The sequence below is a fragment of the Lepus europaeus genome, chromosome 7 (assembly GCF_033115175.1).
Source record: "Lepus europaeus isolate LE1 chromosome 7, mLepTim1.pri, whole genome shotgun sequence".
NCBI lineage: Eukaryota > Metazoa > Chordata > Mammalia > Lagomorpha > Leporidae > Lepus > Lepus europaeus.
Genome location: NC_084833.1, coordinates 107,393,870 through 107,407,754, shown reverse-complemented (window position 1 = coordinate 107,407,754; position 13,885 = coordinate 107,393,870). Strand labels below are relative to the sequence as shown.

General features: G+C 44.4%; 1 protein-coding gene across 1 annotated transcript in view; it reads right to left on the bottom strand.

Annotated features, from left to right (window-relative positions):
• The window catches only part of CBL (Cbl proto-oncogene), an 87,540-nt gene that overhangs the window by 30,006 nt on the left and 43,649 nt on the right, over positions 1-13,885 (bottom strand). The window contains exon 3 of the mRNA XM_062197192.1: positions 804-950. Within this exon, the coding sequence (XP_062053176.1) occupies positions 804-950 (147 nt within the window). The remainder of the gene's footprint in view (positions 1-803; positions 951-13,885) is intronic.

Below are 13,885 nucleotides of genomic sequence, written 5' to 3'. Positions count from 1 at the left end.
AAACAACTTGGACTTGAACCAATGCTCTGATGGGAGACATCGGTGTCACAACACAGCTCAATCTGCTGCTGCCACACTGCTGGCCCCACGTGGTGCTCAAGATGTGAACACCACAACTTAACAATTCCACCCTGAGGGAAACTCCTGCACATGAAGACACTGAGATACTGTTAACTGTGGCCTTATCTGTGAGAGCAAATGATCTGAAATGCCAATGTCCATTAACAGACAGGATGCGGGGGAGGCAGGAGAAAGGGTAGAGTATTCAAAAAGCATGGACTCCATCCAAATTTGTATTTTTTTTCCTTAAATAAATGATTAGGGCCAAAAATGTTAGTCTGGGGGCTGGCACTGTGGTGCAGTGGGTTAAAGCCCTAGCCTGAGGTGCCGGCATCCCATATGGGTGCTGGTTCTAGTCCCAGCTGCTCCTCTTCCCATCCAGCTCTCTCCTAATGCCTGAGATAGTAGTGGAAGTCCTTAGGCCCTTACACCTGTGTGGGAGACCCTGAAGAAGCTCCTGGCTCCTGATTGGCACAGCTCTGGCCATTGTGGCCATCTGGGGAATGAACCAGCGGATGGGAAGACCTCTCTCTCTCTCTCTGTCTCTACCTCTCTCTGTAACTCCGTCTTTCAGATGAATAAAATAAATCTTTTTTAAAAAAGTTAGTCTTTACCAAAACTAGGAAGTGGATACACACACTCATTATTTTTCTCAAAGTTGTCACATGTTTTAAGTATTTCATTAATAAAACACTAAACACAAAATACTTACTGTTACACAAATTCCTTATTTTGAGACTTACTTTTCCCCAAAAGCTTTTCTCCAGAATTCGGCAGCGTCTGCTTTCGTGATCCGAAACGTGTCTCCTTGGAAGAGTCCACTTGGAAAGATGCCTTTCAGCTCTGCCAGCATGTGGCTGAAGATCAGGGACAGCTTGGTGAGGTTTCGCCTACAAATCGGCACAAGCGCCATCATTAGAATAACACGCAGTTGTTTCTATTGTCGAGACAGTGAATTCACCATACAAGACGTCTAGTTAATGGGAACACCAACATACATTTGGAAAGCATCCACTCACGTACACGTTCTGGCCAGTGTTACTCAGAGATACACAGAACTGGGGAGGAAGAGGGAAGGAGCGCTCCGCGCTGCAGGGGCGTCCGCTCTGCTCTGGCCGTGCACGAAACCCACCCGCAGCACACTGCAGACACCAGGCCCTCCTCGCCCTCCACCCAAACAGAGGTAAATTTAACAACCAGGTCTTATTTTAAAGCTTTGAGTCTTACATTGATAAGGCCTAACTAATAACCCTGAAAATACACTAATACGAACACACTTTACAATTTTAAGAAGACCAATACAAGAACTCAACAAACACCTAAGTGTAAGACCTTGTGCACTGCTATAACCACTAAACCACAAGGGAAAGGAAATGTTACAAGAGCAAAATATATTATTTCCTGCTTTGCATAAACTATTTCAGATTTTAAAAAGTATATTTATCATTAACTCACCCAGATTAAAGGTAAATAAAAATCCTCAATATAAACCTAACAAATGTTTTCACTAAATCAGACCTTGAAGAGATACATTTTTACCAAAACTCTTCTTTCTTTATCCAAACTACAAATTTCTAAATAAATGCATGTACTACCACTGTTTTCAACAATTAGGTAACTTTTTAAATTAATAACCTCTGTTAAATGGATGTGATTATAAACGTGCCACACAGTACACCATGTAACAAATTAGATGATGTCTCTACTTTTGGCTGTGTTCTTTAGTAAGCCCTTGCTGTCTTTAACACTAGTGCCACACAGAACAGGCTACAGACACTTTACATCCTGTTCTACACTATGGGCTACACAACCTTATTTTTTCTTGCCATGATAATTTGCATTTGTTTTTTAGAAGTATATGGTTGTCATACTAATGGGCTACAAAATTTCGATCAAGTCATAATCACCTACTGATTGACTAAAAATTTGGCTAAATATAGATTTTTCTTTTTCCATGCCCTACAGGAGGGTCAGCATCATTGAGTGCCACCTTTGTTCTTCCCTGGTAAAATGCAGCCACATTAGCCAAGTCTCTTTAGCCTTGATCCTTTTGTAAAATGCTATTAAAATCTTTCTGGTCATCTTTTCAACAAATCAGCTTCAGGTTTTCACTATTTGTCGCCTCTATATCACTTGTAGCAAGCAATTACCCTTCTAGTTTGCTGTTAGATTTTTGAAGCCAGCTACAAAAGTGGTAAAATTAACATTCTTTGAAAATAGTCTAAAATAATTCACTGACCAAATAGCTCAAGGGTACAAAAAATATAAGCACTGATGCAATCCCTAACCCCATTAGGGTTATGCACTTAGAGATCTTTCTATTATTGCTGGTTAGGGCTTCTGCCATTTACCAAAGAGGAAACAAAAATAGCCAAGATCAAGAATACATCACAAAAGGAATATGAACGACAACCTGAGAAAAAACATGCAAAGTACAAATTATTCTCAACCTATTTACTGGGCTGTACAGTACATCAGTGGGCTGGGCCTCAGATATCCTGCTGGGGGACCCATGACCTCTTTAAGAATACCCAATAATTTAGAGCCTACTGCAGGTAAAGAACTGCACTAAGGCTAGCAGTGGGGCCAGTGCTGCTCTACTTCCAATCCAGCTCCCCGCTATTGCCTGGGAAAGCAGTGGAAGACAGCCAAGTGCTTGGGCCCCTGTACTGGCATGGGAGACCCAGAGAAAGCTCCTGGCTCTGTATTGGCCCAGCTCCAGCCATTGTGGCCATTTGGAGAGTGAACCAAAGGATGGAAGACCTCTCTCACTCTCTCTCAATCTCTCTCTCTCTGCCCCTGCCTCTCTGTAACTCTGCCTTTCAAGTAAATAAACCTTTAAAAGAAAGAAAGAAAAGCTTAGTCATTAAGTGTTGCAGTTAAAACAAAGCTTGGGAGTATTCTGACATCCCACATCAGTGTGTCGTGGGTTCAAGTCCCAGCTCTGCTCCTGACTCCAGCTTCCTGCTGATGTGCACCCTGGGATGCAACAGGTGATGTCTGAGCACTCCGGTTCCTGCCACCCCAGTGGAAAACCTGGATTGAGTTTCCAGCTCCTGGCTTTGGCCTGGCCCAACCCTGCTGTTGTAGGCATTTGGGGAGTGAACAACAGGGCAGGAGATTGGTCTACCTTTCTTTCAAATAAAAATCAATAAATAATTTTTAAAAGAAAGAATGCTATTAAATAATACAGGAGGGTAACATATAAAACAAATACATTCATATACCATACACCCAAGTTTACAAAACAGCTATTTCTGAAGAACACAGCTTTGAATTTTATTTCTATCTGAAAATACCTTTCCTTGGTTTTTCCAATTTTTTAAAATCGTGATTCATTTTCCCATTTGAGAAGCAAAGAGAGAGGAGAGAAAAAGAGAACTCCCGTTTGCTGACTTTCCCCCAAGTACCGCAGGAGCTGAGAACTCCATCCAAGTCTCCCACGTGGGTGGCAGGGATCCAGCAACTTGACCGTCACCTGCTGCCTCTCAGGGTGTGCACCAGCAGGAAGCTGGAGTTGGGAGTGAAGCCAGGACTTGACCCCAGACACTGATGTGGGACGTGGGTGTTTTCACCACTCTCCTACTTGTCTGGTTCTTTCTAGCTCTTCCTCCGATCCTCTTATGAGGTATTTCCCAAGAATTTGTTCCCTACTACTTTCCATCCCTTTTTCACCTACTCTCTTAGAATTTCAGGGCTTCCAAAACTATTTTGGAAATAATTTCCAAATTTCAGACCTCGGTAACTTTCCAACAACTGCCTACCACATTTCTCCACTTGCATGCGAGCACCCCAAAACAATGCATTCAGAATTAAACTAATCTTTTTCTCAAATGTGCTCATTCTTCATGTTCTCTGGTTCTTTTTAATATTTTATTCATTTGAGAGGTAGAGTTACAGACAGTGAGAGGGAGAGACAGAGAGAAAGGTCTTCCTTCTGTTGGTTCACTCCTCAAATGGCCGCAACAGCCAGAGCTGCGCTGACCCAAAGCCAGGAGCCAGGAGCTTCTGGGTTTCCCATGCAGGTAAGGGACCCAAGCACTTAAACCATATTCTACTGCTTTCCCAGGCCATAACAGAGAGCTGGATTGAAAGAGGGGCATCCAGGACTAGAACCAGCACCCATATGGGCTGCCAGCGCCACAGGCAGAGGATTAACCTACTGTGGCAAGGCGCCGGCCCCAAGTTCTCTGATTCTATATTCAATGACAAGCCCTCAGGTTCAGAACCTTGAGTCATCTTGGCTCCTCCCATTTCTTTTGATTTTCATTAACTGACTAATTTGTGAATTTGCTGACAATGTACCATCAAATCTACCTTTGAGCTTTATTAACTATTCTAACACAAATTCTTGCTACCTTCACTTGCTTACTCCATAACTTAAATTCAAGTCTTAAGTTCTTTCCCTATGTAGGTACAAACTTACCACATTTAACTGCCTTGGAGGGGAAATTGTCAATACCCACACTGCTAACAGGATAATCTAGTCTATACTTGACGTGGATTTTAAGACATTCCGCTGACCTGGTTCTAACCTACTTTCCAACTAATGTCACAGTTCTTCACTAGTATGTTCTAGTCAAACTGCGTACTTCACCTTTTCTTAGATCTACCACCCTTTCTGCATTGCCATCTCTCAGCCTTTGCTTAAAGGTAGGTGATTTCTAGTTTGAAATAAGACCCAGCTGAAATCCCATTTCTTTTTCTTTTTTAAAAGATTTTATTTATTTGAGAGAGGGAGAGACAGAGAGAAAAGTCTTCCTCCTGTTGGTTCACTCCTCAAATCGCTGGCTCACTCCCCAAATGGCCACAAAGGCTGGAGCCAGGAGCCAGGAGCTTCTTCTGCATCCCCCAAGTGGGTGCAGGGGCCCAAGTACATGGGCCATCCTCTACGGCTTTCCCAGGCCATAGCAGAGAGTTAGATAGGAAGAAGGGAAGTCGGGGAATAAACCGGTTCCCCTGTGGGATGCTGGCGCTGCAGGCAGAGACTTAGCCCACTTTGCCACAGCACTGGCCCCTGAAATGCCATTTCTTAAGAAGCCAGCTATACAGAATAAAACTCGAAACTACTGGGCAAACATTTGATACAGGGATTAAGACACTGTTTAGAACACACACCTCCCATATTGGAGAGGCTGAGTTTGAGTCCCACCTTCACTTCCACTCCAGTTTCCTGCTAATGTATACCCTGGGGGCAGCAGGAGATGGCTCAAGTACCTACCACCCACATGGAAGACCTGGATTGAGTTCAGGGATCCTGGCTTAGGCCTGGCCCAGCAGATACCTGGCTGTTGCAGCTATTTAGGGAGTGAACCAGAGAATGGAAGAGCTCTGTCAGTCTCTTTTTCCCTTTCAAAATAAAACAAATGACAACAAGAAGCCTTCCAAACTATCCCAGCATTTTTCCAGCAGTTCTTATGTCCTCCAAACCCACCTTGTCATGTATTTATTTATGTATACAAGGGCTGAACCCATTTCTGATTTGTATTTACATCCCTCCAGGTATCTGGCACAATTTCTACCCTCCAGAAAAAACAACTGATGCCTACTACATATGCTAGCCACTGGAAACAAAGACAGCAATGAACAAAACAAAACTCCTAAGGCAGAGTATGGGAGGAGAGCCATGTGGGCTGCTGTTCAGGGAGGGTGGTCTTAGAGTTCTCTCTGGGCATTGATTTCCAAACTGAGCCTGAGTGAAGACACTGAGTGGGCAGTGGAGTAAGTGCTGCAGGATGATGAGAGCAATCTCAGTTCTTGTCTCACAATGACGAGAATTTCCACGTGGACATGGACAATGAGCAAAGTGAGATTTACTGAAAGTCAGCAATTGGGGCTGTAGAGCAGCAGGTTAAAGCCCTGGCCTGAAATGCTGGTATCCCATATGGGTGCCGGTTCGAGACCCAGCTGCTCCACTTCCAATTCCGCTTTCTGTTATGGCCTGGGAAAGCAGTGGAGGATGGCCGAAGTCCTTGGGCCCCTGCACCCATGTGGGAGACCTGGAGGAGGCTCCTGGCTCCTGGCTTCAGATCGGCACAGCTCCAGTCGTTGTGGCCATCTGGGGAGTGAACCATCGGATGGAAGACCTCTCTGTGCCTCTCCTCTCTCTGTGTAACTCTGACTTTCAAATAAATAAATAAATCTTAAAAAAAAAAAAAAAAAGTGAGCAATCTCCTGCCACAACAGTCAGGAAGGGGTCTCCAAGAGAGGAGCTCCCAAAGAAACTTGCCAGTGCTGGCTCTTTTATACACAAAATGGCTCTCTCTGACCCCTTTCTGAAAATTGGATCCAGATTTAACCAATCAGGGCAGGAGCAGAATAACAACCAATCAGGAGACCAGAATAAACCAACCAGAGAGGGTAGGGATAACAACCAGAAGGTAGGGACAACAACCAACCAGGGAACTGCAAATATATGCTAATGAGACATGCTACATGAACCAATCAGGAAACTGACATTAGAGTAGTCTGTTTTGCACAGAAGTATGCAGAGTTCTCAACCAAGTCCATTCAACATCTGAAGATCACATTGTTTTCCGGTCTCCCCCTCCCTCAGGGCTCCTGGAGAGTTAGATCATGTGCTTTTTCTTTGCTGGTTCTCTTTCCTATCCAGGGGTCCCTGGAGCCATGTCAATATTTTTTGCTCTTTCAATGACTTTCTGCTGAAAATCTACTAAGTGTCTAGTACTGCACTCGGTAAGGGATAAAATATACATATCAAAATACTCACTGGCAGACAGCTTTTTTAATGAGCAAAGTAAGGCACAAAAAAGAGAAAGTTATTGAACCACAAAGATGTAATGGCACCAGGTATCTAAGAGCAGTTCAAAGTGCTGACTGAAATAGGTACTGAAAATCAATTTAAGACATTTTCCTACTCAAGCGGCATCCCTGCCCCCCTGCCAAAAAGCCGGCTTACATTTCTTAAAACCACCAGAGAGGTGCACTGTAAGCACCACACTTCTTAAAAGGAAATAACAAATCTATAAAAAGTCCCTGGGTCAGAGCATTTTGCAACTGACCTGAGTTGAAAGTCTGTTCAATAACATTTGAAGGCCTCAGGCTTATGGCTCAGTGTCTCCAGTGTATGGTGCAGAACACAGTCAGCAGATCTGTCTGAACACGGAAACAGGCCCAGGCACGCTGGGCGCCTGCACTCCCTACAAGGTAAGCAACACTAACTCACAGAACGCGTTCTAACAATTCTCCGACACCCACAAGGAAAGCCAAGTGCTCAGGTCTGTGTAGAGGCCCTGAAGACAGCGTCTTTCCTTCGCTAAGCAGGACAGGCTTTCTGTTAACATGGTGTGGGAAGAGGGGCCGTTCTGTACCACGTTCAACTCCAACCACCGACGCCTGGAGACCTGCGGCTTCCACTCTAGAGTAGCCGTCCTCTCTCAGCTTCCCCAGAACCAAACGCTGGTTCTCTATGCAATGCTAACAAACCTTCTTAAAGGTCAGGATTAGCGTCAGTTCTCTTCCCCTTACCTCAGGTCTTCCTCCAAAACTCAACATCCCTTTGCAGCTCAAGTCCAACGCAACTTATACGTTTTTTGTGTATAATTTTAGCTAACAAGGAATAAAGATTTATATGTCACCAAAACACACACACACAGAAAATTAAGAGAGCACTTACAGGTCCTGTTCTAGCTTCAAAAGTAGAAATATAAACACACCTTGACAGGAATCAGATCACCATTTCAAGCCAAAAACAAGTTGAAAAGTAGCTTTCATATGAACAGTGAGATAAACAGAAAATCCCTGGGGCCGGCGCTGTGGCGCAGCAGGTTGACGCCCTGTCCTGCAGTGCCAGCAACCCATATGGGTGCCAGTTCTAATCCTGGCTATTCCTCTTCCAATCCAGCTCTTTGCTATGGCCTGGGAAAGCAGTGGAAGATGGCCCAAGTCCTTGGGCCCCTACACCCGCGTGGGAGACCGGAAGAAGCTCCTAGCTCCTGGCTCCTGGCTTCGGGTCGGCACAGCTCCAGCCGTTGCAGCCAATTGGGGAGTGAACCATCGGATGGAAGACCTCTCTCTCTCTCTCTCTTTCTGCCTCTCCTCTCTGTGTAACTCTTCCAAATAAATAAATAAATCTTTAAAAAAAATCAGAAAATCCTTGAAATGATTTTGACCACTACAATACACTGCTGCAATTAGTTCCACATAGAACACTGGAAAAGCTGTCTTGCAACTCTTGGTCATAAAGTACTTAGCAGAGAAAGAGGAAATGGAAAAACAGAATATAGTATGAAGAGATAACCCCTTCTATTAAAAATGCATTTATTAAGGTTTAAGACATATACTGAGAGTAGTATCAATTTTTTTTTTTTTTTGCTTGTTTGAATGAGAATGTTCCATTCCTTAGAAGTACCTTAACAGTTCAAGAAGAGCAAGACTTGAGAAACAAATATTAAGAGACTGAGGTCCTCCAGAAAAAATATGATGACTTACAAAACAATGAGTCCAGGGGCCGGCGCTGTGGCATAGTGGGTAAAGCCACTGCCTGCATGCTGGCATCCCATATGGGTACCAGTTCAGGTCCTGGCTGCTCCACTTCTGTTCCAGCTCTCTGCTATGGCCTGGGAAAGCAGTAGAAAACAGCCCAAGTCCTTGGGCCCTTGCACCCATGTTGGAGACCTGGAAGAATCTCCTGGCTCCTAGCTTCAGATCTGCGCAGTCCCAGCTGTTGTAGCCAATTGGGGAGTGAACCAGCAGATGGAAGACCTCTCTCTCTGCCTCTCCTTCTCTCTCTGCGTAACTCTGACTTTCAAATAAATAAATAATGTCATTAAAAAATGAGTCCAATGTAGTCATAGAGATATTCTGGTTTTAGGGTTGCATTTTTTGAAACTCCATTTTGATAGAGAGACATTCCCAGGGGCCGGCACCACAGTACACCAGGTAAAGCTGTTTGTAGTGCCAGCATCCAGAAAGGGCACTGGTTCAAGTCCTGTCTGCTCCATTTCCGATCCAGTTCCCTGCTAATGTGCCTGGAAAAAGCAGTCAAAGACAACCCAACTGCTTGGGCCCCTGCACCAACACGGGAGACCTAGATGAAGCTCCTAGCTTCTGGCTTCAGCCTGGCCCAGCCCTGGTCTTTGCGGCCATTTGGGTGTTAACCAGCAGATGGAAGACCTCCTCTCTCTCACTCTCTCTGTTTCACTGCAACTCTGACTTTCAAATAAATAAATCTTTTTAAAAAATTTCCAACTGACAAGCACAGTATGTTTCTATGAAGGAGTACCTGAAAATATTTACGATGACAGTTAAGGCCAGAGATCTAAAATGAATTTCTTTTTTAAAGATTTATTTTATTCACTTGAAAGACAGAGTTACAGAGAGAGCTAGACACACAGAGAAAGGTCTTCTATCCGTTGGTTCACCCCCCAGATGGCCACAACGGCTGGAGCTGTGCCAATCCGAAGCCAGGAGCCAGGAGCTTCTTCCGATCTCCCACATGGGTGTAGGGGCCCAAGGACTTGGGCCATCTTCCACTGCTTTCCAAGGCCATAGCAAAGAGCTGGATTGGAAGAGGAACAGCCAGGACTAGAACTGGCACCCATATGGGTTGCTGGCACTGCAGGACAGGCGTCAACCTGCTGCGCCACAGCACCGGCCCCCTAAAATGAATTTCAATAGTAATCAACCTAAAGATCTAAAAGGAATTTTAATAATGACTGACCATCAACTTCCTGTTTTGGGGCAGTCACTAAACCACCAGCAGAAGTGATACGGAAAAGCTGGACCCAATGACTGCCAGTGCTCTTCCCATCCACATAAATGTAATAAATCTAGGGCTTTATGTTATACTAGTGACTTAAAAAGCGAAAGAAACCTGAACTTCAGCAGTTTAATTCCATATGGGGAATGAAAAGACACAAGAGATACAATGCTAGTGCTTCCCCTTATATGACTGAGGACTAGAAATTAGGTCCATAAACAGTGATTTTTAAAAGTGTATCTTCCAGGGCAGGAGTGTGGTACAATGGGTTAAACTTCAGCTTAAGATGCCTACATCCATGGGGCCGGCGTCATGGCGCAGTAGGTTAATCCTCTGCCTGCGGCACCGGCATCCCATATGGACATCAGTTCTAGTCGTGTCTGCTCCTCTTCCAATCCAGCACTCTGCTAGGGCCTGGGAAAGCTGTAGAAGATGGCCTAAGAGCTTGGGCCCCTGCACCAGCGTGGGAGACCTAGAAGAGGACTCTTGGCTCCTGGCTTTGGGTCGGCGCAGCTCTGGCCATTGTGGCCATTTGGGGAGTGAACCAACAGAAGGAAGACCTTTCTCTGTCTCTCCTCTCACTGTCTGTAACTCTACCTCTCAAATAAATAAATAAAATCTTTCTAGGCCGGCGCCGCAGCTCAACAGGCTAATGCTCCACCTGTGGTGCCGGCACACCGGGTTCTAGTCCCGGTCGAGGTGCTGGATTCTGCTCTGGTTGCTCCTCTTCTAGTCCAGCTCTCTGCTGTGGCCTGGGAGTACAGTGGAGGATGGCCCAAGTCCTTGGGTCCTGCACCCGCATGGGAGACCAGGAGAAGCACCTGGCTCCTGGCTTCAAATCAGCGTGGTGCACCGGCCGCAGCAGCCATTGTGGGGTGAACCAACGGAAAAGGAAGACCTTTCTGTCTGTCTCTCTCTCTCTCTCTCACTGTCCACTCTGCCTCTCAAAAAAAATAAAATCTTTCTTAAAAAACAAAAACAATACGATGCGTACATCCCGTACTAGAGTGCTGGGATCCAGTCCCACCCCCACTTCCGATCCAGCCTCCTGTAAATGTATACCCTGAGAGGCAGCAGCTGACAACTCACACACTTGAGCTCCCACTGCCAGGACTGTTTCCAGTTACTGGCTCCGCCTGGTCCAGCCCTGGCTTTGTCTATTTGGGACATGAACCAGTGGATGAAAGATCTCTTTCTCAGTCTCTTCCTCTCTGTTGCTCTGCCATTTAAACAAAATAAACAAATAAATCTTAAAAAAAAAAAAAAAAGAAAAGAAAAGAAAAGAAAGAAAAAGGAAAAAAAAAAAAAAGGAAGGAAGGGCATCCAAATTGGAAAAGAAGAAGTCAAAATTGTCACTGTGGTTCATTCCGCAGATGGTCACAGTGGCCGGAACTGTGCTGATCTGAAGCCAGAAGCCAGGAACTTCTTTCGGGTCTCCCACGTGGGTGCAGGGGCCCAAGGACTTGGGCCATCTTCCACTGCTTTCTCAGGCCATAGCAGAGAGCTGGAAGTGGAGCAGCCAAGACTCAAACTGGTGCCTGTATGGGATGCCAGCACTGCATCCCATCCGCACTACACCAGGTGCTGGCCCTGGCATAATCTTATATAAAGAAAAACACAAACAATTCCACTAAAAAGCTAGTTGAATAAACCCATTCAGCAAAGCTGCAAGACACAAAGTAAATGTGTAAAAAATGTTCCAGACCAATAACAAATTATCTCAAAAAAATCCCATGTTCACCAACTACAAAAAATAAAATACATAAACAAAAAGGTGAAAGATCTCTATGATAAAAACTATAAACACCAATGACAGAAATTGAGGAAGACATGAAGAAATAGAAAGACACATAGTGCCCACAGATTTGAAGAATCAATATCATTAAAATTTCCAGATTACCCAAATCAATTTACAGATTTAATGCAATCCCTGTCAAAATACCAATAACATTTTTTACAGAACTATAAAAATCACTACTAGAATGTGTTTGGAACCACAAAAGACCAATAGCCAAAATAACCTTGAGCATGATGAAGAAAGTAGGGAATACTACATTAACCAACTTCAAAAGCATACTACAGGAGCTGGTGCTATGGCACAGCGGGTCAAACCCCAGCCTATAGCACTGGCATCCCATATGGGTGCTGGTTTGAGTCCCAGCTGCTCCACTTTCGATCCAGCTCCCTGATAATATACCTGGCAAAGCAACAGAAAAGGGCCCAAGTCCTTGGGCCACTGTACCCACATGAGAGACCCAGAAGAAGCGTCTGGCTCTTGGCTTCAGATTGGCTCAGCTTCAGCTGTTGCGAACATTTGGGGAGTGAACCAGTGGATGGAAGACCTCTCTCTCTCTCTCACTCACTCAGTTTCTATGTCTATCTCTCTCTCTGTAACTCTTTGTGACCATTTGGAGAGTGTACCAGTAGATGGAAGATCTCTCTCTCTTTCAAGTAAAAATGAATCTGCAAAAAAAAATATTACAACGCTACAGTAATTAAAACGGCATAGCAATGGTATAAAAACAATCCACAGATCAATGGAACAGAATGAAGATCCTAGAAGTGCATCCATGCACTACAGCCAACTGATCTTTGATAAAAGCGCTAAGAACATGAATTAGAAAAAAGACAGTCTTTTCAGCAAGTGGTGCTGGGGAAAGTGGATATCCACATGCAGAGATGAAATGTATAAAAATCAATTCAAAATGGATTAAAGACTGAAATGTAGGGCCGGCACCCACATGGGAGACCTGGAAGAAGCTCCTGGCTCCTGGCTTCAGATTCGCATAGCTCTGGCCATTGCAGCCATTTGCGGAGTGAACCACCAGATGGAAGACATCTCTCTCTCTTTCTCTCTCTCTTTTTTCTCTCTCTCTCTCTCTCTGTAACTGCCTTTCAAATAAATAATCAATCTTAAAAAAAAAAAAAAAGACTGAAATGTAAGACCTGGAAAACATTTCCCCTGGAAACAGGGGAAATGCTTCTAGGATACTAGGATAAGCAAGGATCTTTTGGATCAGACCCCAAAAGCACAGGACACAAAATAAAATAGAACAATGAGTTTTCATCAAGCTAAACCTTCTGCATACATAGCAAAGGAAAGATAACAAAATGAAGATATAATCTCCAGGATAGAGAACATATTAGCAATCTATACATTTAACAAGAGGTTAATTGACTCTGTCTCTAACCTCTGTTTCAATAAATAAAATAAAATAAATATTTTCTTTAAAAAAAGAGGTTAATCATCACACTATATAAGGAACTCAACAACCCAGTAGCAAAAATCCCCAAATAATCCAATTAAATGGGCAGTAGGTTGGGGCTGGTGCTGTGGCATAGCAGGCAAAGCTGCCGCCTGCAGTGCTGGCATCCCATATGAGCACCAGTTCGAGTCCTGGCTGCTCTACTTCCAATCCAGCTGTCTGCTGTGGCCTGGGAAAGCAGAAGATGGCCCAAGTCCTTGGGCCTCTGTACCCGCGTGGGAGACCAGAAGAAGCTCCTGGCTCCTGGCTTCAGATCGGTGTAGCTCTCTCTCTCTGCCTCTGCCTCTCCTCTCTCTGTGTAACTCCAACTTTCAAAGAAATAAATAAATCTTTACAAAATGGGGAGGGGGGGCAGTAGGTCTACACAGACATTTCACAAAGGAAGACACACAAATGGCCAATGGGTACTTGAAAAAATGCTCACTAACCATCAGGGAAATGTAAATCAACCACAATAAGCTATCATCTCACTCCAACTAGACTGGTCATTATCATAAAGACAAATGATAACAGAGCTGGCAAGGACATGGAGGAAAGGCAATCCTAGCAGTGCAGAGAATGCAAATTAGTGCAGTCATTGTGGAACAGAGAAGGGAGGTGCCTCAAAAACTAAATACAGGGCCAGCACTGTCCTGATGCAGGTTAAGCTGTTGGCCTGGCCCAGCTCCAACCACTGCAGCCATTTGGGGAGTAAACCAGTGGATGAAAGACCTCTCTCTCTCAACTCTGCCTTTCAAATAAATAAATAAATAATTTTCAAAAACCACTAAATATAGAACTACCACATGATCCAGCGATCTCACTCCTGGGTAAATATCCAAGGGAAATGAAATCACTC